Source organism: Pyxicephalus adspersus, chromosome 4 (genome assembly GCF_032062135.1).
Source record: "Pyxicephalus adspersus chromosome 4, UCB_Pads_2.0, whole genome shotgun sequence".
Taxonomy (NCBI): Eukaryota; Metazoa; Chordata; class Amphibia; order Anura; family Pyxicephalidae; genus Pyxicephalus; species Pyxicephalus adspersus.
This window is the reverse complement of record NC_092861.1, coordinates 84,541,429-84,568,523: the sequence shown is the minus strand read 5'-3', so window position 1 is coordinate 84,568,523 and position 27,095 is coordinate 84,541,429. Positions and strand designations below refer to the sequence as shown.

The 27,095-nt window shown below is 35.6% G+C and overlaps 2 protein-coding genes across 4 annotated transcripts; one reads left to right on the top strand and one right to left on the bottom strand.

Annotated features, from left to right (window-relative positions):
* The first annotated feature begins 1,046 nt into the window (after positions 1-1,046).
* On the top strand, positions 1,047-11,964 carry LOC140328916 (A-kinase anchor protein 7-like). 3 transcript variants are annotated; one of them, XM_072408842.1, is made up of 8 exons: positions 1,121-1,139; positions 2,230-2,346; positions 5,190-5,315; positions 7,018-7,154; positions 7,653-7,813; positions 9,975-10,087; positions 10,855-10,999; positions 11,525-11,964. In XM_072408842.1, the coding sequence occupies exons 4-8, from the start codon at positions 7,084-7,086 to the stop codon at positions 11,548-11,550; spliced, it is 516 nt and encodes a 171-aa protein (XP_072264943.1). In that variant the 5' UTR covers positions 1,121-1,139; positions 2,230-2,346; positions 5,190-5,315; positions 7,018-7,083; the 3' UTR covers positions 11,551-11,964. The 3 variants fall into 3 exon arrangements, with proteins under 3 accessions (XP_072264942.1, XP_072264944.1, XP_072264943.1); XM_072408841.1 differs by lacking the exon at positions 5,190-5,315 and having other exon boundaries at positions 1,047-1,139; XM_072408843.1 differs by lacking the exon at positions 2,230-2,346 and having other exon boundaries at positions 1,072-1,139.
* On the bottom strand, positions 11,961-24,288 carry SMPDL3A (sphingomyelin phosphodiesterase acid like 3A; the record flags this gene model as incomplete). Its single annotated transcript, XM_072408840.1, is given in 7 exon segments — positions 11,961-13,460; positions 16,436-16,560; positions 16,730-16,910; positions 17,446-17,624; positions 19,851-19,947; positions 21,790-21,934; positions 24,075-24,288. Coding segments are annotated over 7 exon segments (1,286 nt in total), but the record flags the coding sequence as incomplete, so codon positions are not given.
* Between the last annotated feature and the right edge of the window lie 2,807 nt (positions 24,289-27,095).

Sequence of the window (27,095 nt, the reverse complement as noted above, 5' to 3'; positions counted from 1 at the left end):
ACAGAGGGGTTGGAAGAGAATGATATAGCCACAAGACAGCTGAATGTACATTGATCCCAAGAAATTTTCCCTGCAACATTGTGGTCTACCTAATCGCTTTGGCTCGCAGTATGCACGATGCCTATAGCTGGCATTCCCCTTTCCAGCAGTTTTGGAATATATGTTTGAATTATTATCCACCTGAAACTCTATATACAAGCTTCTGGGCAGCAATACACGCCTTTGTGACAACTGCTATTTTCATGGACTTTTGTTTGTGCTACTGCTGCTCTAATTCCCTAGCAGGTCACTTACTGCTATTGTTAGACAAATTGCTTACTTAGCTCCTATGAATTACTACTACAATTGTCTGCCATAATGGATTATATCCTCTGTACTCACTATACCTGTCCTCATTCTCAATCTTTTAACCCCACATCTCTCAGCTCCAACATACACCTGCTCTGTCTCTGCTTCAGCTTTCTATTCAACTAAATCTTTCTGATGACATTTCCTCCCATCACTACCTTTCTTTCTTCCTTCTATGAACAAGAGCTATGTACCCCATTCACTTCACTCATACATTTCACCCCATTTCTATTATGGGCTATGGATTTCCAGATTTGTCTACAGCATTATACCCTCCACAACTTTCTCCTATCTAGTTTTTTAACAACCAAGACCCTTTCACCCTTTGACTCTATTTCTAAGCTGCATGTTACAATAAAGGAAGAATGCAGACCTGGCAACATGACAGGTGGTGGTACATACACAAGGTGTCCACCCTGACCTACCTCTCCTCTTTTCTTCATTTCAGGTACATACTATCAGTCAATTTTCTCCACTTCCCTTTGCTGTTGTCTATCAGCCCCTTAGCAAGTTCTCCCAATTACAGGGCAACTTTCCCTCTACATGCTTGCTATATTAATTGGTGACTTCACAATTTTATTTGAGGACCATGGTAAACCCCTCATTGGTTGAAATGTTCTCTATCACCAGCTCACTTTAACGTGTCAGTGAAAAGCAATGACATCACAGTTTGTTATTCTCGAGTCTGCTCTCTTCAGCTTTCTATTCCTTCTGCGCATGTGCAGTAAAACAGAAGCCACAAAGGAAGCTGCAGCTTTGTTGTCATCGCAGCCCGGGTAATGACACAATAGGTAAGGTCTCCCATGTCCCTTAGACCATTGCTAGACAGGAAGAAGTGCTCACAGTGCTGCTCCATCCTCTTTATCTTCTGGAGGATCCATTGGGATAAATATGTAGCCCCGCCCACAATCTGGAATGTCATGGTTTGCAGTGTGCAAACAGATTGTGTACAAAGATTCTTGTGCAAGGACACGTGTAAAAGACATGTATACAAATAGGCATTAATGGGGAGCAGCAAGCTTCATACCATTTCTAGGGCTTTATTTACTACATTGAAACAAATGCTATGCGCACAGAATGTATTATTTTATATATAGGAATTATTAACAAGGGTGGGCTGCAATATTGTAAATGTATGTGTGCCAGCTATATACTTTTCTTTGTACATATCATACAGGGAAAACCACATAACAACACGTCTTGTATTACTATTTTATTACTATTCTTAACTAGATGTGTGTTACTTCCCCCACCTCCTAGATTGTAAGCTCTTTGGGGCAGGGTCCTCTCCTCCTGTATCACTGTCTTATCTGTCATTTGCAACCCATATTTAATGTACAGCGCAGTGTAATATGTTGGCGCTATATAAATCCTGTTTATTATTATTATTAATAATAATATTAATAATATTAATATTATTGGAACAAGGTCAGCAATGTGATGATGTCAGGGAATAAGTGAGGCATTTAGGAAGGGGCTTCCCCCCAAAATTGACCCTACAGTGTAATAAAGACATATGACTGAGGTAGGGACATTAGAGTGTGAGCGGCTTTGAGAGACAGCTATGGGCTCTGTACAGCGCTGCGTAATGTCAGGTAAGTGTGTTTTTGTTTTTGTTTTTTTCGTTTTTGAGTATAGTTCCTCTTTAAGTCGTATGGAATGGAGTTGACAAAAAGTAAAATTAATATACCCTGCTGTCATGAAACAGGTTTGATTCAGCTGCTTGTTTGATGGTTGATTTTTTACCTTATTTTTATCATAGCAAACCAACACCAGCTGTTGTGTCTATAGCAAGAAAACTGTAAAGGTTTTAAGAACATCAGTACAACACATTGATGCGCTTTACACTACTTCTAAACTTTTTATTTTTTTGTTTTTTAGGAACACAAAAAAGGACAAAAGAAACTAAACATGTTTTCGAATCCAAGTGGTAAAAAAAAGAAAAAAAGGCGTGCAGTTGCCAATTATTTTGTTTCTCTTCCTATTACAAATGAAAAGGTAAAAATTATACTAGGGAACACATTTTTTGTTAAGTTAGATCTTACACTTGTTTTTTACTAATTTTTGGTGGTGAATCCAGAAATCCAGTTTTATGCTATCACATCCAGTTTTTACGATACACTTTTTTAACATAAAAAGTTTACATACAATGAAAAAAATAATGAAATAATAACTTGAATGTTTTGTTTATTTAAATGTCTTTTGTTCATACAAAGGATTTATTGGTATTTTATGACATTTTTTACAGTAAAACATTTGAAAATTATTCGGGTAAGGGGTTAGGTAAAATTTATGCTTATAGCTTTTCCTGGAGCGTTCAGTATTAGGACAATCCGCCCGATGCTCCAACAATAGTCAGCCATCATGTAGACTAGGATACTCTATGTTACATTTATTTTTCTCGTTATATCCTGAAGTTTGCATTATACAAAAGTAACAGTCACTGAAATGGTCTCCTGGCTCTCGCCAAACCATAAGTATACCAAGTGGCTTCTTATCACGTGTTCCATTTGTCCACATCCATAAACCCTCAACACACTGTTTGCACACCTTATGAGGGGCCCAACACTTTACTATGTAGAGCAGTGCACAACCTCTAACCACACTGTCTTGCATGTAAATGAATAGCCTAAAAAACCCACGCTACAGTAATCGCAATAGTGGTAGAGAAAAATCCTAACGTGATAGAAGAAAACTAACTGCACTTTCAGAATCAGCATACCTATGTTAGTGTAAGTAAGCTTAAAAATTGAAGTCAACAAAAAATTTGTTCAAAATTGTCCCCCAGTGTTATTGTACCATATAATACTCCTATGTAAGTGCTGGGTGCAGGCACGGTCACCAATATATTGCTCAAAGAATAATTGCCATGCTCACAGTATACTTCTGCCCAGTCTTTTTATTTTTTAATCATATGCTCTATGTGTATTGATAATGATGAGCAAGTAGGTATTGTATTTTTTGTCTGTCCCCCACTACTTGGTATAATAAGTAATGTCCAATTTTAGTGAAAATATGGCATCATATTCACTGCCTAATATTTACTAATCTTTGCTCACTCCCAAACACTTACCAAACATTCACTGTCTTTGGGATGTGAACCTGACATTCACTGAAACATTTCCATGGTGAAGAAGTTTCCAGGTCCATGTGATTATCCACCAGGGAATGTTTCAGTGAATGTCAGATTAACTGCTTTATAAATAGACTTCTTTGAGTATCTTAAATCATAAGGCTAAAATTACACCAAGTAGCAAAACATTACCGTTGATAGATATCTTGTAATGGAGTTTATAGGTGAACCATACTGATTAAAAAGATAGACAAGGAGATTGTAAATGTCAGAAACCCATCTGCTAACTGGGTTTTTTAGCCCAAACCTAAATGTTATGCTGATATTGATTTTGTTAGTATTAGCTGCATTGAAGGTGTGCCACACTGGGTCTTCTGCAGGTGTGAGATCCAGTTGGAGAAAGAGCAGCCCCTCCTCCTTACTTCTGCTGCAAGAGATGTCAGTTTCCTACCACTAGCATGGTTTGGAAAGCTCAGTGAACTCTGGAGAAGGAGAGCCAGTGTTACAATAGGCCTGCAATTACTCTAACAAAGGAACTGATACATTCATGAACATTTATTTCAAGTGCAATGCTAGCATGAAGTTACATAGGGTAGAACTGTAAACTATAAGAATATAACAAAAGATTTTGAAAGGAGATAAAATGTGCAAATCTTCAAAATGAGACAGATTGCAAAGGAAAGTAGGGTAAACCCCAACATTTTTTAAAATATATTAATAGCAAAAAAATCAGATCTGAGCATAAAGGCCCTTTAAAGGATGCCTCTGGGTTGGTCATTGGGGATGAACAAAAGGCCAATTTACTAGACAATTTTTTTTTTAGTTCTGTGTACACAAAGGAAAATGGCAGAGCTGAAGTACAAATTGCTAAAAGCAATGTCACTGCCTTAAATGAGCCACAATGGCTCAAAATTGATATGATTGAGAAACAGTTGGGCAAAATTAAGGTTGACAAAGCACAAGGACTTGATGGATTACATCCATGTGTCCTCAAAGAGCTGAGCTCAGTTATTTCAAAGCCAATGTTTCTAATTTTTAGAGGCTCTTTAATTACAAACTGGTAAGTTTAACGTCCATAGTTGGAAAGGTCCTATAGAGTTTGATAAAGAACCACATGGATGAGTTTCTGCTAGAAAATAATATTTCAAGTGATAGCATGGATTCAAGAAAGACCAAAGTTTTTATGAGGAAGTAAGTACCGTATTTTTCGGCGTATAAGACGCTCCGGCATATAAGACGCACCCAATTTTAAAGGAGGAAAATCTAGAAAAAAAAGATTCTGAACCAAATACTGTAGTAAAATATTTTATATCAAGCATCGCGGGAACGCGGTATCGGGTGAGTGTGAAATTTTAATTATTTTTAAAACTGTGTTCGCTGTATAAGACGCACCCACTTTTCTCCCCCAGTTTTGGGGAAGAAAAAGTGCGTCTTATACGCCGAAAAATACGGTAAACAGGTAGACAGTGGAATAGCAGTTGATATAGTATACTTGGACTTTGCTAAAGCATTTGACACATTACCCCACAGGCAGTTAATATGCAAGTTAGGGTCGATAGGTTTAGAAAAGTCAATCTGTAAATGGATAGAGAACTGGTTTAAAGACCGCATCCAGAGAGTCAGAGAGTAGTGAATAATGATTCATACTCTGAATGGTCTGAGGTTATTAGTGGTGTAGCCCAGGGTTTAGTGTTGGGACTTTTATTGTTTAACATCTTTTTAAATGATATAGAGTTTGGGATTAAAAGTACAATTTCTGTGTTTGCAGATGACACCAAACTATGAAATGGAATTAAATCCATACAGGGTGTCTATAATCTACAAGCAGGCCTGGATGTACTGTTTGATTGGGCAACCAAGTGGCAAATGACATTTAACATTGAGAAATGTAAAGGTATGTTCTTGGAGGCTAACGACATGCATGCTTCATACTGTCTAGGGGGGAAACATTTGGGGGAGTCAGGAATTTAAAAGGATATGGGGGGTCTGGTGGATCATAGACTTAATAACAGCATGCAATGCCAAGCTGCAATATTTAAAGCTGGCTTGTATTAAAAGAGGAATAGACTGCAGAGATGGAGACATTATCCTGCCCCTATACAAAGCATTGGTCAGATCACATCTGGAATATGCAGTCCAGTTTTAGGCACCAGTTCACAAAAATTACATTGTTGAATTGGAGAGAGTGCAGAGAATGGCAAAACTAAACTAATAAAAGGAATTGATGAAATCAGCTATTAGAGATTACCTGAACTGAATCTATTCTCCATTGAGAAGAGATGTTTAGGGGGGTATGATCACCCTGTATAAATATATAAATAGTCCATATAAAGAACTCTTTTCCCAATTATTCATATTATGTTCACTGTAAGGTCTGTGAAAATGTGGAATAGCATCAATCAGGAAGTAGTTTCAGCAATTTCTATAGATTGCTTTTAGAAAAAGCTGGATGTTTTTCTAGAAGCACAGATATATAACTTGGTATTAAGGATTTAAAGTAGAGATAACATAGACTGTTGATCCAGGGAACATCTGATTGCCTCATGGAATCAGGAAAGATTTTTTTTCCTCTGTTGAAACAAAATGTAGCAAGGTTTTTTTTGCCTTCTCTGGATCAACTATGTCCATAGGGTTTTATATCTGGGATGTGTTTATTTGCCTAGGGCAGTGATTTTCAACCACTGTTCCGTGGCACACTAGTGTGCCGTGTGAGATCTTCAGGTGTACCGTGGGAAATTATCCAATTATCATTGTCGAGTGCCTGTGCTGTAGTGACTGGCAGAGTAATGTAATACTCTTCCGAATTTAAAAGGATATGGGGGGTCTGGTGGATCATAGACTTAATAACAGCATGCAATGCCAAGCTGCAATATTTAAAGCTGGCTTGTATTAAAAGTGGAATAGACTGCAGAGATGGAGACATTATCCTGTCCCTGTACAAAGCATTGGTCAGATCACATCTGGAATATGAAGTCCAGTTTTAGGCACCAGTTCACAAAAATGACATTGTGGAATTGGAGAGAGTGCAGAGAATGGCAAAACTAAACTAATAAAAGGAATTGATGAAATCAGCTATTAGTAGAGATTACCTGAACTGAATCTATTCTCCATTGAGAAGAGATGTTTAGGGGGGTATGATCACCCTGTATAAATATATAAACGGTCCATATAAAGAACTCTTTTCCCAATTATTCATATTATGTTCACTGTAAGGTCTGTGAAAATGTGGACTAGCATCAATCAGGAAGTAGTTTCAGCAGTTTCTATAGATTGCTTTTAGAAAAAGCTGGATGTTTTTCTAGAAGCACAGATATATTACTTGGTATTAAGGATTTAAAGTAGAGATAACATAGTTTGTTGATCCAGGGAACATCTGATTGCCTCATGGAATCAGGAAAGATTTTTTTTCCTCTGTTGAAACAAAATATAGCAAGGTTTTTTTTGCCTTCTCTGGATCAACTATGTCCATAGGGTTTTATATCTGGGATGTGTTTATTTGCCTAGGGGTTGAACTTAATGGACTGTTGTCCTTTTTAACCAGACTTACTATGTAACTGAGTGAAAGAAAATAAATGTCACTTTATTTTCATTTTCAGATTCTTGAAAACATTCACCTTTTTCAAGATAGTGTTGTACAGAAGGATGATAGATTCTCATCAGTGATGAAAAAGAAGGGCTCATTTCATCTTACGCTCTGCCTGATGCACATAACCAGAGAAGAAGATGTCAGTGTGTAAGTATGACATATGCTGCAGTCATAAAAGCTATTGATTGATTTCCTTTTATTAGCCACTCCAGGACAGGGGTGCAGGTACTGTTATCATCAACTACAATGCAGGCCTACAACCAGTAATATGGATGAAAAAGGACCTTTGCTGGCTTCTGGTGTAACAAGGCTAAAGGAAAGTATACTCGGGCTCACTCCTGTAGCATCACATTCTTACCTATGTTCTGTTCTCCAATGAAGCCAGGAGATGTCCTGGATAACCTACCAGTGAATCCACGTTAGGTGAGAAGGGGTGAGGATTTTCTACCCATCCCTCTGAGACATTGCTTGTGTCTGAGAAGCCAGTACATGTGTCATTTGCAATTGCCATGCCATTAGTCATTTGAAAAAGGAGATTTACACAATCACCCAATTACCTACTGCTTGCAGTGGGGGGGTGGAATTGGGAGTGCAGATGGGATAAGTATACATCTGTTGCCATTTTTAGGTTTCTTTTTTTTCCAGAGCAATTGATGCCTTTTTGGAGTGCAAGGCAAAGATTGAGCATATTCTGCAAGGAAAAGATCTGGTCCTGCGGTTTCTTGGTGTATCTGATTTTAATAATCAAGTTGTCTTTGCAAAGATAGCTGACGATCCGTCTAAAGCTAAGCTTAAAGAAATAACAGGTAAGAGCATGCTACTAAAAAAATATGTCGTATATAAATAAAAAAAATAGGTGTTAAATAGGTTTTGTGTTCCAAGTAGGCCCATTAGTCCAGTATCTTGTTGCTATATTCCCAAGATGCTTCATAAATAGCATTTGGCGTGGAATAGGTAAAAAGCTGCTTCATCTAGTAGAAGAGGGCCAGTATAAACACATATTATTATTAATTTGTTGTATTTATATAGCACCAACATATTACCCAGCATATTTTCAAACTCCATAGTCATGTCACTAACTGTCCCTCAAAGGGGCTTAAATCTAATGTGTCTACCATAGTCATATGTCTTTATTACAGTCTAAGGTCAATTTGGGGAGGAAGCCAATTAACCTAACTGCATGTTTTTGGGATGAAACCAGAGTGCCTGCAGAAATCCCACACAAACACGAGGAAAACATCCAAACTCCATTCAAATAGTGTCCTAGCTGAGATTCAAATCTGGAACCTAGCGCTGTAAAGGTCTAATGCTAATCTTTGATCCACTGTGCCGCACGCATTTACAGAAGTTGTGCATGTTGTTATGATCAGCAGTGTTTAAAAAACACATGCACGTTCCTATAAATTACCTTTTTCTACTGTCCCTCACTGCTCTTACATACCATGATTAATGTTGTTATGATCAGCAGTGTTTAAAAAACACATGCACGTTCCTATAAATTACCTTTTTCTACTGTCCCTCACTGCTCTTACATACCATGATTATATCCTTCATAGTGATGTTATTTATCTGCTGTGCCTGTACTGTGATATTCTATAGAGAGGAATGGTGCAATCTTTTGAGTGTTTCTGTCCTAGGAATCAATAAATATATTAATATAACCAACAATAAGGGAACAATCCAGCAGATGATGACAGAAGGGTGTTTTATCCATATTGAAGGTGCAAACTTTTTTTCCAAGTCAATAATAAATTCTATACCCCACTTCCTAAGTTGCGATCTCTTCGGGACAGGGTCCTCTCCTCCTCCACTGTCTATATCTGTCATTTGCAACCCCTATTTAATGTACAGCGCTGTGTAATATGTTGGCGCTATTAAAAACCTGTTTAATAATATTAATTATAATAATAATAATAATAATAATATTATTATTTTTAATATTAAGCATTTTTATATACAATCATTTAGGTCATATACAATCATATTAAAACAGGCTAAGGACATCTAGTGCCCAAAAACACAACTACAATAATAAAGCAGAAATCTAAGCTACATTACTTTGAGGCCACCTAGTGTCTACAATATGTAGTTGTGCAATTTTAATCATTAAGTTATAAGTCTTTATAAAATAAGAAGTAGATTTTGTAGATTTTTGCATTAGTTACAATACTATGCGCTATCTCTCTTTTACCTTTACTGCTTTATAATTTCTCTTCTCTGCTTTACATTCCATTGTTACCCTTATTCCTATCATAAGCTTGCACCAATTAGGAACAAAGGCAAGTCTCCTGAATGTAAAAAACTTCAATAAAAGTATTCCACCAGTGTAAATATCCCAATAAATACATATATAAGCATACCCAAAAAATACAATTTATTATGTAATTCTTTATTGGAAACAAAAGTGCACTGTTTACATTTCCTAAAACCCTTTGCTTCATACCGGTAGAAGAAATTCCTGGTGATCCTACCAGTCATTGGACCATCCTTAGACAGCATACCAATGTTATTTAGTCTGCAGTAAATTTACTGCAGCATTACTGCCTTGAGAGCTGCTGTAGTCACTTGCACTAAAGGGCTGCTTTACTACACACGCTGAACATAAGAGTTTTCAGCAGTGTCTCTCTAAATGCAAATCAGCATAGAACAAGTGTCAAATGGGGTTTCCTACATCTGGAGGAAGATACACAGGGTGCACACTTGCTGACTACAGCAAAGTGAAGACCTCAGCGGAATTGGCACAACCTACTATTTCATTTTATGTTTTTTCTTGATTATACTTAGTGTTTGATAAACAGAATATGTTTTATACATTTTGGTATGTTTTTATATTCTATTCTATTACAGTAGGTGAAACATTATACTCAATTTATTGACATGGCACCATGTACATCTTTTTTGTATAGCTTACCCCGAAGATATAGTTGTACATTTGATTTAACATTATTTTCTGTCACTAATTTTTAGACACTTTAAAAATTACATTCAAAGAAAAAGAACTTTTTAAAGTGGTAAACAAAAGCTCTATACCACATTTGACACTTATGAAGATGGAAAGTGCACCAGAGTTACAAGAGCAGGTAAGTCATTTATGGAAAATAATTAAGGTATTATTTTACATTTTTGTAATAATGTTTATTTCATGCTACACACTTAAAGCCTATACTTTGTCACAAGTAATGTTTGTTCTGTGATATTATTGAAATACCTTCTATGGCAATGTGTCTGCCTTTTACCTGTCCACCATCTATTTAGAGTTTTGAATAATATGGTAACTCCAGGCCAGGATATAGGTTGCTTTCTGGTTACTGCAAGGTCATACCACAGCTGCGGTAAAAACATTGGGGTTGATTTACTAAAGGAATATAGGCTGTTGGCGAAGCAAAGTGCTTGCAAGAGATGTTTTAGGTAGCTTAGTATAGGAAGTACTTTTAGTCACTGTCGGGAAGAGGTTTGCTAATTCAAATATCATTCATCCCATATTTAAAATATTTTACACTCTCAAATGACATTTGTCCAGCACCTCATTTTGTCCCTAGACAAAAAAGTGTGAAGAATTAATTACCCATTTATTACATTTAGATATTATACCAACAAATGGTGAAATGGTTAGTATTAAGTTTTCAGAGAGGTTGTCTTTTGAAACAGCATAATATTTTGATACATTGTTACCCTATGTATGGCTTAGCCCTTGTTATTGATAGAATTGTTCTTTAGATATGACCTTTTATGGTGTAGGGTGTAGAGCTGTACCCAAATAATAACCTGACTCTATATGCATATCTACAGTTCCATTGTTGTATACATCTACACACTTTAAAGTGAAATGTAATTCCTTCTATTTTAGGGAATTGAAATTTACCCTAGTTTGTACAGAACCTTCAGGAAACAATGTTTTGGAGAAGAAACTTTGTCACGACTTGACCTTTGCTCAATGGAAAAGGCAAGACAGCCGGATGGATACTACCACACTGAGGCTTCCATCATCATTGGTATTTTGTTCAGTGCTCATATCTTGTATTGTACTACTGAGTGTCTCTTAAGAGACAATAGTATGTTAGGCTACATTTTAATTGTTGAGAATTATTTTAGGAAATCTGGGCTGAAAAAAATGCTACTGCTGAATGCTATTTATCTTCAAATATTGGGCTGATCAAGAGTTTGGTATATTCTGTTTTTAAAATAGATGTGAAGATCAATTCAAGCTGCATGCTTGTTCCAGTGATTATAAAAGACAGCCAAATGCTTTAAAGCTGAACTCCAGGCAGATATAATAGACAGAGAATATATCCTTTGACCCTTGTACATTTGTGATCACTAGTCTAGTGTATAACTGTCACAAGTCAATGATATGTAAATGGCACAAATATTAACAATGTCCCCAGATATGTTATATAGCATGACTCATTCTTGGCATAACACTGTAATATGTATACATGCATGTGTCTGTGCTACATTTAATATATGTTACAAAAATGTTTTTTTTTCTCTATTTCAATCTGATTTTCTTTGTTTAGATTGCCCATCTGTTACTTACACCTGAAGAACACATGTTTATGGGTCTCCCCACAGTTACCGAAGACAGTGTTGAAGAAACTTGCTATTACCTTAAGTTATTACCTTATATTATCTGACATTGTACCTGAACCTGAACCCCCACTCACCTGCTCGGTTGTTCAGTGATTCTCCACAATAAATTGCTAAACCACATCAGGGGACAACAATACATAGGCTAGATTTTCACCCAAGATGATTACAATTGTTTGTGTGCAGCTACCATGATCTATCATCAGTACATCTGTTTAGGACTTTAAACTTAAAAGATTTTAAAAAAAAAAAACAACTACATTTCTATGATGTATCTTCTACATCCTGTACCTTTCCTTTTGCTACTGTATTCATTGTATTATCAAATCCCATATTAGTCTTTGTAATAAAAGCAAAGAAGGAAACTTAAGTTTTTTTTTCTTTTAATTTCCTTTTTTTCCCACAAATACATCAGACAACATCAAAGTCCAAGCATTAGTGATTAAAAGAGATCTAAAGTCACAGTTAAGAAATAGTAATAGGCAACAAGCAATCATTTATGAGTATCGTATTTGCTGGTTATTTTCACAATTTCTTGCTGAAAACTAGAAGGAACCTGCTGCCACTTTGTCTTTCTGCCTATAAGAAAACTACATGTCCCATGATTTCTTAAATTGTGTGTTATGGATGTTTACACTTATAATCTCATCTCTACATCACAATTGTGTGGCTACAATAATGAGATTCTAAATAAAGCATGAATTGTAACCACAGGAATCAAGGACATACGAAGGGATATTGGAGAATTATGAGAAATAGTTGAACATTTTTTGAACAATTCAAACAATTTAAGAGCAAAAAGAGAAAGTAATGTATTATTAGGACATAAATATGCTTTGATTTTGACTTTGCTAACAGTTTCAGTTTAGCTTACCCCTCAAACGTAACCACAGCTAAACAGAAGTACATTCACATTGTTTTGTTTGAAACACGCTTACAGTGCAAAAGTTTCTATTTTTTTGTGGTTTGCAGAGGCAAGGTGGATTGTTACTCCAGATTATCAGATGTAGGGCATGACAATAAACCTTATAAAAACAGCAGTCATGTAGCATTATAGAGCAAAGTTACTTCTTTGGACTGACTGGTTTTGACATTTTGCTTCCTTTACAGTTGTTTTTTAAAAATGCTAGTTTCCTGGTTGCTATTGGCTTAAAACTTTTCTCTTTCTGACCCGGCCTGTACTTTAGAAAGCATTTAAACTATTGAATCAGCATGACAACCATATAGTTTGCTTTTTTAAAGGCGATGATATCAATATTATGTGGCTTGGGATGAATGAGCTTGGGTCCATCATTAAGCCAAAACAAGTTAAATTCATAATTCTCATAATGCTGTTTGGTAGTTTATGGAGGGAAATGTTAAATATTGGCAATGAGGTTCTTGTATGGTCCTGTTGACAACAGGAGTAAAATATATTAAAAACAAAAATAATGCAAATGATTGGCTATATTCCAAATCAGAAGATGTTAATATTGTTTTTTTTCATTAGGTGTTCTCATACCATTCTAATTGCTAATATTTCTATTCAGTCATTAAAGAATTAGATATATTATCTGTATCATGTTCAGAAATACTTGCAATGCAATGAAAATAGGAGCTTGCATCTACATGTAGTATGGCACATAATTGCCTCTTTTTGCATGTTCTATCACAACCTTCAGGTGCATCAAAGTTTACTAAAAAGTTCCTGTAGTAATTTTGAAATTCAATACTTTCAGGCTTTTGAAATAGTTTGGCAAGCTTATACAAGCTTTCAGGTTTGATATCTTTTATGTTGTACAGTTTGGTCATAATATATTCCAGCTTCCAGGTAGCCTCTTTTTTTAGGTTTGCTTCAGTGAGATTTAAATAGTAATGCCATAGATCCTAAAAAAGAAAGCAAAATCATTATTGTATTTATTTAGTTATAGGATTATACTCTAAATATGATTTTATTTTGAACATGTAGCTGTGGACTATTATTGTTGTATTGGTGTTTCCATGTGATTTCCCACTGTCTCCTGCCTGCCACATATGACTGCTGGATTTGTCAGTTATCTGTCCCCTTTACATTGTTACTCTTCAATGAAATTAGCAGACTATGCAAAATGGATTTTAAATGTTTATTACAGCCTTTTATATATCAAGCATCAGTCACTATAATAATTTCAACTGTTTCATATGAAAAAAGGGGAGGGAGTGTTAGGTGTATGACTAAATTTGGTGTATGGCTTGACTAAAATTTCACCCTTGTCCCCAGCTGCACCCCACTGGCTTGATCCAACTGTCCATTTTTACCTTACCGAGAGACCCTCACCTCCGCACTTTATATATTTTAACCTAACAATCCCTATCATGACATTAATTTTAATGGAAACATAAAGGTGGCGTAGGGTTAAGCAACACAGTTTTGTAAATATTCTTAGAGTTACACTACTTCCTAAAATAAATACTTATATGGATTTATTGTGAAAATTTATTGAGACATTTTTAAATTAAAAACTTCATCAAAGATTCCAAATTTTGGAGGGAATGCAAGAATAGTATTGAAATGCAATGAAATGGTTTGCAAATTTCTGAGTCAATTTCAAATCCCCTGAACATAGTATTGTCACCAAAATTGCTGGGAGAAGGGTAGGGGTTAGGTGACCATACAGGTAAATACCTGTCAAGTTTTTAACCTAATTTCAAAGTCACTGATCATACAGTAGACAATGTCCTATTCATCCACTATAGGAGTCATTAACAGATTCTACAAATGCAAATAATCTGACCAGTGCTGTATTGGCAGCCAGGGAATCTGTCACTGTATCAGCAGCATTCAGGTATCCAGGCACAGTGGTGTACCTTGGTTCTCTGCTGTATGTTTTAGATTTTTCCTTTATTCACAATTCACTGTAGCATTCACATGAAATACATTTCTATAAAATCTTTTACAGTTGATTCATAGGTGAATACCTAGTAAATCCACGGAGTCCAAGGATTTGCTTTCTGTATTTCAGTACATATATAGTTAATAACAACTGAGAAGGTTAACATATTTGCTTATTTCTGCCCATGTATGAGCCCCTAATAGAAACTGACAGCCATTTACTGAACAAAAGAAGAGAAGTTGGTCTGCATCATGGGAACAGACATGTCAAAAGATAGTTTGCGGTTGTTTCAACAAAATAGCCACAGTTCTCAAAAGCTTATGCTTACAGTATTTTTATTCCCTAATAATTCATACATTAATGATTTGAAATTTTATACATTATTAAAGATTTATTTGCAATGTTTGTTAGAAACTAGTGTAAATTACTGTATTATTGATATTTTTATTATTTTGATTGCAAAATGCAACTCCCATAAATGAATACACTGGTTTGTTTCTTTCTTTCTAACTTTAAGCTAATGTTAATAGTAAGTTTCTGAAAGTGTTGAGGAAAGCAGAATAAGGACGCATTTGAGATGGTGATAAAGTGTCAACTGTTGAGCTCAGTTAGGAATGTATAAATGGCTTTCTATATTTATGTGATTTTTTAAAGCAGAAATTTACAGATTACACTACATGTGATGTTTTCTGTGGTAAATCAAACATGTAGATGTGATAACAATATAGGATAATCAATACCATGTAAATATTGTGAATAGAATAATAGAAAATTGTGAATAGTGTACAGAAGGGACAATTGTGCAAAGCCAAAGAAAGGGACACTAAACAGATTGTGCAACCTATTTACTCAAATGCTACAGCTTGACTCATAGATTACTTTTTTTAAAAAAATAGCTGTACAAAAACAAACACCCTCTCTCAGCCTGCACTCCTGTGCATAGACTTTCCAGCACACTCAGCAACAGTCCACACACCAGCAGGCTGAGAAGGGCCGTCATGGGGCAAGGTTAACCACTCTGTTACCCCTTGCCCAACCAAATATCACAGGTAGACTGCGTGCTTAGATGGAACCGGACCACGTCTCCCAGAGGTCTCTCCTGGACATCGCAGGGGCAGTAGGCGGGTTGTGTCTCTGGACATGACATCACTCTGGGAGGAGGTTTCTTACCCTGTGAGTGACACACGGCTCCCCACGCATGGCCGGTCTGGAGTCTATGCATTTAGCGGTCTGCGACGTGCAAAAAGTTGGGGACCACTGAACTAGAGGGTCTGGAAGGATGCTGGTTGTCAGATACAGAAATATCTGATAAGGGGAAATTTATGACCCTGGTCTGTTAAGAGAGGCTACTTTACATTTAAGACATTATTCAGACATTAATGTTATCCCCAATATCACACTGACCACTTAATTATAGGTCTATTTAGAGAGAATATGTGTCTCCTCTACAGTGAAAAAAAAAAAATCTGCTGCAGACTGCAGAAAAATCTGTACATTTGCCTGCTGGTGCAGGGGTTGCAAAGAGTTTGTAAACCTGTCACAAAACCTTTGCTGAACTGAGAGAAAGTGTAACTGTATCCAGTTGTGTATTTATTTTTTTCACTAAATGCTCATATACCGTTTTTAAGATAAGGAGAAACTATGTTTTGCCCATGTAGGACAAACTAACTAGGTTTGCTTAAATGACATTTTGTCCTGCAACACATACTTACCTTCCCTTTGTTCCTTGGCTGTGGAAACAAAAATACCTGGAGTATGTAAATCACTTTACTTAATCTGACATGGGGCTGCTGGGGTGGGAGATGTGCTGTACAGGAACCCTTCCCATGGGGAAGAGTGTTCAGCCTTATTCATGTCAAAGTCTTTGATCTTTGTTACAGACATGCACTGTTTTCTGCAGTATATAAATCAGTTCATTTCAAATTTAGTTCAGAAATAGAAGCATGTGGACAACTTGTGTAATGTATGTGATGCATTTTTTGTACTCACCAGTAAAGAGTAACAGTTGGTGTCATACTTATATAGACGGAATCCAGGGTTATTGGACTCCTTCTCTGCTGCAGATCTAATAGGTGTAACAGCCGGAGTAACAAAGACAGATCCGACTGGGTTCTCTGAAATCAATAGTTACACTGATATTAGTAATTATAAAAGATTTTCTTTAGATGTCAGTTTATTTTGTTCAATGTAAAGTAATTGTGGTTCTAGTGAAAGATAGAGTCATAAAGCAAATCACAAAATGCAATGAAGTATAATTAAAGGCATTTTTCCATAGCAAGTCACCTTTTTTATCCAGAACAACCATAATACTGTCACGATGAGTATGCCCGTAAAATTGTCCAGCAATAATGTCATTATAGGTACGAAAAATCTCCACCAGCCTCTCGTTGAAATAGCTTCTCATTGCAGGTATCATTTCTGTAAATGGTAGGTATCCAATAGGAACATGTGCAATTATATATACCTAAACAACAATATGTATATGTTAAAAAAGCAAACAATAAAGTGAGGAAGAACAGTCATAACCTAATTGTGCACTAATTCACAATAATCAAACTGGTCTCAATTATCCTGATTACTACGGCCGGGGAAATTATAATGCATTTGGGACAAATGTATTTTCCCATTTTTCTATTATTAATTGATATGATACATTAGATTGTCGGTCCCTTTAGGAGTCAATTAGTGATACGACTATGGACTTTGTAAAACACTGTTTAATATGTTGTCCATATATATATATACTGGCTAAAAAAATAAAATAAAATTCTATATTAATATCATACCTTTTTACAAATAGATAATGAATACTGGTTATCTGGTGTTGCCATTTCCCTGTTTGTGATTACTATGCACCATATAAGAAGATCCTTTGCAGGTTACCTTTTTCTAATGTACATTTTTGGTATAGATATGCAATTCCTGTCATATTTATAAAAAACAGTGCGGGGTTACGTTACACTATCAAATCAGTTATAAAAACTTTAATATCTCTTTACCTTTTCATTGTTTTGGCGAGAATACTGTAATGTTTCTTCCAACCAAGTGAACTGATCTGCCGGGTCAGTAATGTTAAATGTCTCTTTATTGGGAGAGTAATACAGATTTGTGTTTAAGCTGATGATTCGCAGGGGAATAGCAGATGTGTTTGTCTTGTAAATCTGAGAATAGTAACCTCCTGTTGATTAAAAAAAAAAAAAAAAAGTGAGCAACATGATTTTATCTATACATTATCACAAAGCAAATAGTTCAAGCGACAGTGATTAAGGGTGGGGAATGTAAATGCTTGGTCCTCTGTTGTTATGAATAGAATCGGTCACAGGAATGGTTCCAATAAAAACTTCTTAGACAAGGTGTGATCACTACGCAAAGGGCCTGACTTTTTAACGCTCTGCAGAGGAAGGAGAGGACACACTTCACATCAGTCCAGCAAACCTGGATTGGATGTTTTTAATTCTGGACCAGATCTGTTCCAGGTTCGCTGGATCACCCAGCTTTAGTGATAAAAGTGTAACCTCTCCAGCCTTGGAGGGCTTTAATAAATTAGGTCTATAGAGCCAATATAGCTGGCTGTGTAACACTTATTTGGGTTTCACCAATCTACTAATAAGGACAAGGCCACATCCCTAATTTATCAAATCACAAAACAAGAAATTGAGGAAAGACCTCAGCATTGTGGGACTTTTAAGGCCAATTATCGCAGAATATACACATATAAATCAAAAACATAACTTTATTTAGACATCAATAAAAACAGCATTAAAACTTTAAAAATGTGAAGCACACACAAACAGAGATTCCTGTCTAGGTTGCCTCAAACAGAGGAATGACGCGTTTCGCTGATTAAATCCGCTTCTTTAGGAACAAAGGGGACAGGAATATCTGAATTAGCAACACATAAAGCCCATCTAGCTTGTGAGGGCAGGAAAGACAGCAGCTTTAGAGCGTTCCTTCAATTAGCAATATTCTCACTATTCTGTCATAACCTATATAATTACTTTCCATACTCCAATCCATAATTACTATCTTTTTATAGTACTCAGCCCTTGACATCTTCAGGGGAACAAAACATATCAGGGGAACAAAACTGGTAAACTTTAATGGACAGTCCTAATGTAATTTTTTACATAGTCACTAGGCAAAACCCACAGAAAAGTACTTTTATGGTGCTTAAGGGTTTTTATTTTTTCAATTCAATTAGATATACATTTTTCATTTTGCCGAAACATTGTTGCTTATTTGTATTTTCCTGCTTGTTTGTAGACCTGGAGTTCAAACTCCAGAAGACTATGCAGCTTGCCTGCTAATGAGCTCTTCTGTTAAACTGAATATAGTATTGGCTACATACGGTATGTACTTTTGACCAGGTGCAAAGATAAAGGATTTTGAAGAACACAATGAAGCTGCATTTCAGCAAAATATGTTATACTTCAAAAAAGAATGAAGCTTGTATTTTATTATTATTATTAATATTATTAATAAACAGGATGTATATAGCGCCAACATATTACGCAGCACTGTACATTAAATAGAGGTTTCAAATGACAGATACAGACAGAGACACAGGAGGGGAGGACCCTGCCCCGAAAAGCTTACAGTCTAGGAGGTGGAGGTAGTCTCACACAATAGGAGGGGAAATACAAGTAACGTATGTGTATATGTATCTCTAGATGTAGGAGGCCAGTGTCAATGGCATTTGTGTGCAGCAAAACTCCTTCTTTCCACATACAAGGTTATAAGAGTATAGACAAAGATAAACCTGGTAAAATGCAGGTTAACTCCTAGTCTAAATATTTTAAAAGCATCTTAAACTGATCTCATGATGTGTTTGCCAAAGTTAATCAGCACAGGCCCTAAGTATGCTGCAGGCAACCTTCTGTAACATATTGTCATACAAGTTTATACTAGGAAAAAAAAATGAGAAGAACATCACTGTGCAAGTCTGCCTAGGGAGACATATTGGACCTGATTTATTAAAGCTCTCCAAGGCTGGAGAGGATGTTTTAAATCCTGGACCAGATCCATTCAAGGTTTGCTCCAGGTTTTGATTACCCTGCTTCAATGATGAACGTGTATCTTCGCCAGCCTTGGAAAGTTTGAATAAATCAGGCCCAATAGTTAAATATTGCTTTACCCATATTTCGTGTGCACTGATATGGCCTATGTCATAAAATTTTCCTACATATCAAATAGAATCGCTGTCTGTGACTTTTCTTTCCCCCTTGCCATATGTTCCCTTTTGTTGGTCAGTCAAAACATAAATCAACAGGAAGCCAGTATGAGTAGCAAATTGTGTAAACTTGGCAATTGCAACTTTTTTTACTGTTTCTTTCTTTGGCAAAGTCAAAAATTAAGGACCCACAATGTCAAACCACCAAATGAACACAAGTAATGTACATCCTACCTTTTCGGAAAGTGGTGAGAGCTTCCTCAGACAGCCAGGGTTTCCAAAACTCTGCAACTGCTGTGTAGACTTCACTGCCTGATACAGGCAACTGATCCTAATAATACAATGTGAAAAACCTTCATTTAGGAAATTTCTCATATCCAAAAGTCCTTTTTTAAAAAAAAAAAATTCAAATTGAAGATAAAACTATATGAACATTTAATGAGAACTTATTTTAAAAAAATTGTATGACATAAAATAGCTTTTTTTAGTATTGACAGCTGACTCTTTAGCTTACTAAAATTTTCTGAATCAGGAAAGAATCAAGAAATACCCTCCCACTAAGAACTGGGCTAAGTTAATCGGCTGCAGGAAGTAACAAGCACATGGGATTCATGGGTGTTGGCAGCCATGTTTGCTAAAGTCCTTGCAATGTATGTAACAGCATGAAAGGGCTCAGTAGGTATATACTTTAAATAGTCTTTATTTAATGAACAGCGCCGCATAATATGTTGACACTATATAAATCTTGTTTATTATTAATAATATTAATAACAATATTAATAGTAACAGTTAGCTTTAGACATGTCGCTCTCTCCTCACATTTTCATTATACTGGTACCTAAAGGCTTGATTTATTCTTTGCCTGTGCTAACCACATGATTCAACATTGCTGCATAATTTAGAAAGCAACTGATTTTTCTTGTTTCTTTCCCCCAGGATCTCATTAATAACATGCATCAATGTGTACAGCAGAGTTCCCTTCTATTTTGCTGTGAATGCCAAAACAAATGAAGCAGAGGTGATCTTAAATCAAACATTATGTTAGATCAGTAAGTGTAAAATGACCACACATAGGAACGTTTTAGCTCAAACTATTTAATATTGTATATAAGTCTACCTGAATCAATATAATTTAAATGTATTATTTAGGTAGAGCCTAACACTATGCAGTATGTATGTATGGGTAGTTATTTTCTGTGTATATTTGTGTTTTACTTCTCTTGTACTTAGGACAAATATTGAATACCTAATTCATGGCATATATTTGGGATGTTAGTTTATGGGTACCGGTGTATTTGCCCATAAATCCCATAGTGAAAAACACTAGGACTTCAGTAATAATAATAATAATTAGAGTGCAGGGAATGGCAGATACTTGTTGGTAGAAGAGACTTCTGTCAGATTAGATTAGACAGAGTAATATTTTAAAACTATCTGTGTGTTCTATTCTTCATGTGCTTAAGTGTGACATAAATACAGTACATTAAAACATTAGCAAATAAAGCAAATCATTTTCAAATAAAGTCAAATCCACAAACTCCAAAGAGTTACTTTACCCAGCTTTATATGCTACATTGGAGAGGCAGCCAAGAAGAAGCTCCAATAAGTTAGTATAATATGTCAGTCTTTGTACATAGTCCTAATGACATCCAGTGGTTACTTTTGTATAAAATAGCCATTATCTGTAACACTTAAACTTGCATCAAACTTTTTAACTGTATTTTACTGACAAACCAATCAATAATCATTTTACTGCTGTCATTCTTCTAAGACAGTGTTTCTTAATCAAGGTCTCCCCCGGGATTTGCTAGGGGTTGCTTGAAAACTGAGCACCTTATGCTTCACAGGTCAGTTTAACTGATACCAATGATCTTTCAGGTCATCTGTAAGGTTAGCAGCCATCCCACAGGCCATTAGCATAGGAGGCATTCACTTCAACTGACCATCACCTTAATGTACTGAAAGCTTTGGATATAGTATTTATACAGGTGTTCCCCAAAGAGACCGGAAAGTTCTTTTCTGGGGCTCCCCCATGTTAAAAAAGTTGAGAAACATTGTTCTAGGATATATAATATTCATAAGCTAGTTAAGGTATATATACCTTGACGACTAGTTCATTTTAAGTGAGATGTAAGAATTGATCTGTCATTACATTTCAGAACAGAAAACATACTTGTGGCCAATAGTCATGGTTTCCAAGTGCAGGAAATACAAGCAAGTCTGGTAGGAGGGTACGAATGGTAGTTGTCATGTTTTTAATGACTTCTATCACTATTTTTGTAGAAAGTTCATTTGCAGGAACATGAGGTGGGCTGTCTCTGTAGAAGAAAAACATAGGTTACTTATTTGTGTTTTTTATAATTAGATAAAACATGCATAAACAACATTGAAAATTGATATTTAGTAAAAACTGAAATAAGGGGAATGGAGGGAATGTTTAAGATGCCATTGCTGATGTCTCCTTTTAAAGCTATTTGCCTTGTTTCTCTAGTATTGCCTGGAAAAAGTATAGTATTACTGTAAGAATTTCTGATTTTCTGACAATGAGCCTGATTTATTAAAGCTCTCCAAGAATGGTGTAGGTGATCCAGCAAAACTGGAATGGATTTACTCCACGACTGAAACATCTGCCAACAAATAGTAAATTATTTTAGGAAATTCTTTCCAGGTTTGTTGGATTATCCAGGTTCTCCTCTGATAGTCAGTCCTAGTGTCGTGTTCCTGGATTCTGACTCTGAACTGTTGAAGCCATAAAGCCAGTCAACCAGCATTTTAAAGAGAACACATTCAATGACAGCTCCACATATTCTACTTTTGACAGCTGACAGCTACTTAACAATTTAGGTAACAGATCATAGCTGTAGTTAGGAGAATGCAGAAAACTCAGAAGGAAACTGGAATTAGGAGTTTTTAAACTGACCGCAAGATTGTCTGTCACATATGCTTATTAGTGCTTAAACAGGGTTGAAACATGCTTAGTTAGTGCTGAGACGGGTATTTTTTCTGCTTTGGATCTGTTATACGGCATGTTGCAAGCATAAAGCCAATATTAACCATTTCACTACCATACAATTCAAATTTTCAATACACATACAATCTAAAATGGATATTAAACCTGATGGCTAAAACTACACACATTCTATAGCAGAGCACATACAAATTAAAAATAGTGTGGCTGATTTTAGTTGTTGCACAATTGGTCCACAAATGTTCATAAATATTGTCACATCTAATATTTAACAATATATAAAATACTTCAATTGTATTATTTGTGGGGTGGGATAATTATTTGTTTACAGAAGGAAAGTAATTGTGTGCTTTTAGTTCAGCCTTCTATTTTTCCTAATACTTAATATACTTTTCTATATTTTTTATCTAAATGCATTTGACAAGAAGGCTCATTGTCCTATATATATATCCAGCCTATATAGTGTTCCTGCTGCCAATGAACTGAATCCTAAAAGTACTCAGGTTTATTCATCTCTAGAGATATTGCCTACTTTCACTGACCTGACACTATTCTCTATCATAAAATATAGTAATGACCTTGTTTGAAGCCTTTCACTGAGAAGAGTAATAAATATTCTTCAACGTCAAATTGATTAAACTCCAGATCTGTGAAAACATTGCCATAAACCACATACTTCTGCAAATAGGCTTTATTCCTGGCAAAAGTCTCTCATTTGTGTATTGAACTTATTACTTCTGCTTTTCACTTGTTGCTAATCTTTCACAAGGAGATTTGGCAACAAGCAGGTTAGCCCTAAGCAGCTAGCATTTCACCTTGCTGTGATACAATCCCACGTCTATATCAGTCAGCCACTAGATACACAAAGTTTGTACACAATGTACACAAATGTACACAAAGTTTGCATGTTCACCCCGTGGTTGTGTGGGTTTCCTCACACCTCCAACAAAAACATGCAGAACTGTTATCGGGCACCTCAAAAATGTATCCTCTTAATAAAGAATAAAAACTCCTTAAAACAGAAACAGGGTCTATACTCCCTATAACTATCTTTTTCTAGTACCTTTTTCTAGTAGTAGTGGCATCTCAGAAGAAGCATTAGGGAATTGGTTATCAGAACGCCAAGCTTGCTACAATCTAGGAATCTTTTAAAGCAAATAGTTGTCCGCCATAGACTCCATTGATGTTTAGGTTTGTGATAATAATTGTATGTTTGGAGTTTAGCTTTAACCAGTTGAATAGTGGAAATGGTACAATAAATCATTGACAGGAACATGGACTTTGCTGCTGACATCAGTATATGTTCTGTGATCTGAATATAGTACTTCTGAACTAAACTAAATGAAAATAAATACCACGTAGTTTTTGAATAAAAACAATACAGTTCTTTACACTTCAAAGTCTACTGTAGATAAATCACATCTGAAATAAAATCTGTTACTACTGTCTTTCTTTGCAAGTTATCCACAAACAATATATAGATACATTACCCTGTCCATATCATGAAGTCAACTTTTTGCTCTGAATCTTTTATGTATTGAATTGCTGATAAAATAAGTCCAAAAGGTGAATCACATAGAAAGTCCCCAAAAATTCCAGGGTTTGAGGCATTAACCCCCTTGGAGGACAAACAGACTTGGGTGTGATCATCAGTGAGGTGATAAGAGAAATCCAAGTGTAGGTCTGAAATATGCCAAAACTGTCCTAAATATTAAAAAAAAAGAAGAAAAAGTTAAAAGATTTGACTTCATCAGACTAAGAAAGGGTTTTTATTATTTTTTGTACACTGTGAGAATATTGCCATCACCAGCCCCTTTAAAATCAATGATAGCAATGTTACTTTCTGTACTAAATGTACACATGTACTAAAGGGGCACAGGTTGTACATCAAGTTTCTAGGAAATATATACCCAAGGATAAATGTATTATACCTACTTACACAGTACATTCTCTTTAGCTTCACCATTATTTATACAGTGACTACGTAACCGTAATTTTATATACCTAGATCAAGTATGGTCGATATATCATATTTGTGGTGTGGAAAAGAGATATGATGTATGTGACCAGGTTAGAAACCAACAGATTACAAATGAAAATTTCAGTATTTATTAGTCGAACGCTTTAAGGAATTTGCAGTTTCAGATGTATTTACTCCCCACCAGCTCAAATGATGCCAATTTATGTGACTGTATTCACATGTAACAACCAACCAGGCATAAGGCAAATATATTTGAATTTCCCCTGAACCTGGCTGGGTATTTAAACAGAGGCTAGTTAAATAAATTATTATTTTAGAATCTATATTCTTATTCTGGTTGTGAAACTACCTATGTGAAACTCCTATTTAATGCACATTGGTTGATATAAGGATTGAATGTTATGAATAGGAGAAGTACTTAATTCCGTTTTCAGATACTTGCATTGTGGTTTGAACAGTAATAGACTTGACATTTTTCAACATAACCTGACATTTAGGATTTAGGACACATTTTATGCTTGTTAAGGTATACAGCTTCCTTAAACTACGTCAGTTAAGAATGTCACAAGTTATGTCAGTAAATCTTATTGCAGATACATACAGTAGGTTGCTGTACAATGATTGCTATTTATATGCACAGTTTTGAAATAATGTAATTAAACTCCTGTAAACTTAAACTTTTATTGATTCTAGTAGGCCCTAATCCTTGAAGGGAATAAATAACCTTATTATTATTATTACTAGTTATTATTTCTATCAGGGTTTTGTATAAATGAGAGGACCCTAGGTGATCTGTCTATATGATTTTGTTTCCCCAATGCCTGGAAGGTGCAAGATAGCCAAAACTTATAAACATTAAATCATTCTACTGTAAACTTTCCTGATTAGGGCATGACTATGGGAAACAACATTATATTGTGTATAACTTTATCAGTAAATGCAAAAATATTTGATTTAAGAAAATGATTTTAAAGTTACAATTTGTTATGTATAGTGGTGGGCCATCCCTTTCCCCATTTTTTCACATCAGGTGGTCATCCAGAAAGAACAAAGAGAGTTAGCTCAGACCCCATTCCTAATTATATGGGTGAGACTGAGAGGTTCAGTTGCTTCAGAAAACTGAATTCTGCTACGGAGGGCTCAGGCACACTCACACATACATATTCACAAACACTCATACACTAAAGCTACATACACACGTCTAACTGTTCTCGCCTGATAATTGTCTCAGGGCCGATATCGGGCAAGAATCTGGCGTGTGTACAGCGCTCGTCGTCCAGCGTCTGAACGGCTGTCCCAGCAAATCCACGGACAATGGGCAACTAACGATCCTAATGCAAGGGAAGGGGGAGAGTGCTCAGCAGGGTGCTGCTCCATCGCTCTCCCCTCTCCATAGAGCAGAATGGTGCTGTATGAATAGCACTCGTTCATGCAACGTGCAGTACTAGTCATTGAAAAGGATCGTGAAAGATTCTTTTCAACGACTATTATTGCACGTGTGTATGCAGCCTAACACTTGCACATACAAGAAAAAAACAATGAACTTTTCTTTAATAACATTTTTTGAACTAAACTTTTAATATAACTATTTTATGCTCAGTACTATAATATGTATTTTGTAATTTTTTGTTTTTGGTGCAAGAACATAAGTACTTTTGGTCCTTAAGTGCCTTCTAATCCTAAATATTTAAAAAAAAAAAAAAAAAAAGACCAAAAAATGGCATAATTTATTATTACTTATTTTTATTACCTGCCTGCATCTAAAACTCTTAAAGCATGGAATATGTCACCCCCATCTGTTTTTAGAGGCTCTATGCTTGCCTTTCCTGTGGCCCATGTCTAGTTTTTGCTTTATCCCATGGTGGCAAAGTCATGTTAATGATTTATGCTCCCTCTTGTTCCCTTACTTTCTTTAAATCAAGCCCATTGTGTAAACCCCAGTTAAAGCTGATCACCTTACAAGTAATCATCTTACAGTAACATCTGATTTACAATAGTCAAACATATAATAGTAATATAATAGTACTGCATAAGTGAATGTACAGGAAAAGAAATACCATACATTCCACTGCTGAATATAGTGTTGTAATTTAGATATCCCTTTATTATGAGGTGGTTATTCTGTGAAATATTGATAGGTAATCAAAATAAACCATTGGGAATAGATTCAACTGGTAGATAAGTATTCATGTATTCATGATAAGGATTCATGTATAAGTAGATCTAGATCTACTTATACATGAATCCAAAGGCAGCCCTTGCACATTACCTCCTGCAATGTTTGTGTTTAGCATTATATCACATATGTTAAAGATTTGACAACTTTTTATCTTTTATACTTTACATGATTATAGTCTGTACTGTTGTGTAAACTCTACAGGACATTCTGTGAACTATTCCTTTTCCTATTCTGTTTACATCATTTATATCACATAACAATGCTGAATGTTGATAAACAAAAGAGAGACAGAAAGATCACAGAATTTGTCTATGTATAAGTTAAATATAAATGTACATGCTGCAAAATATC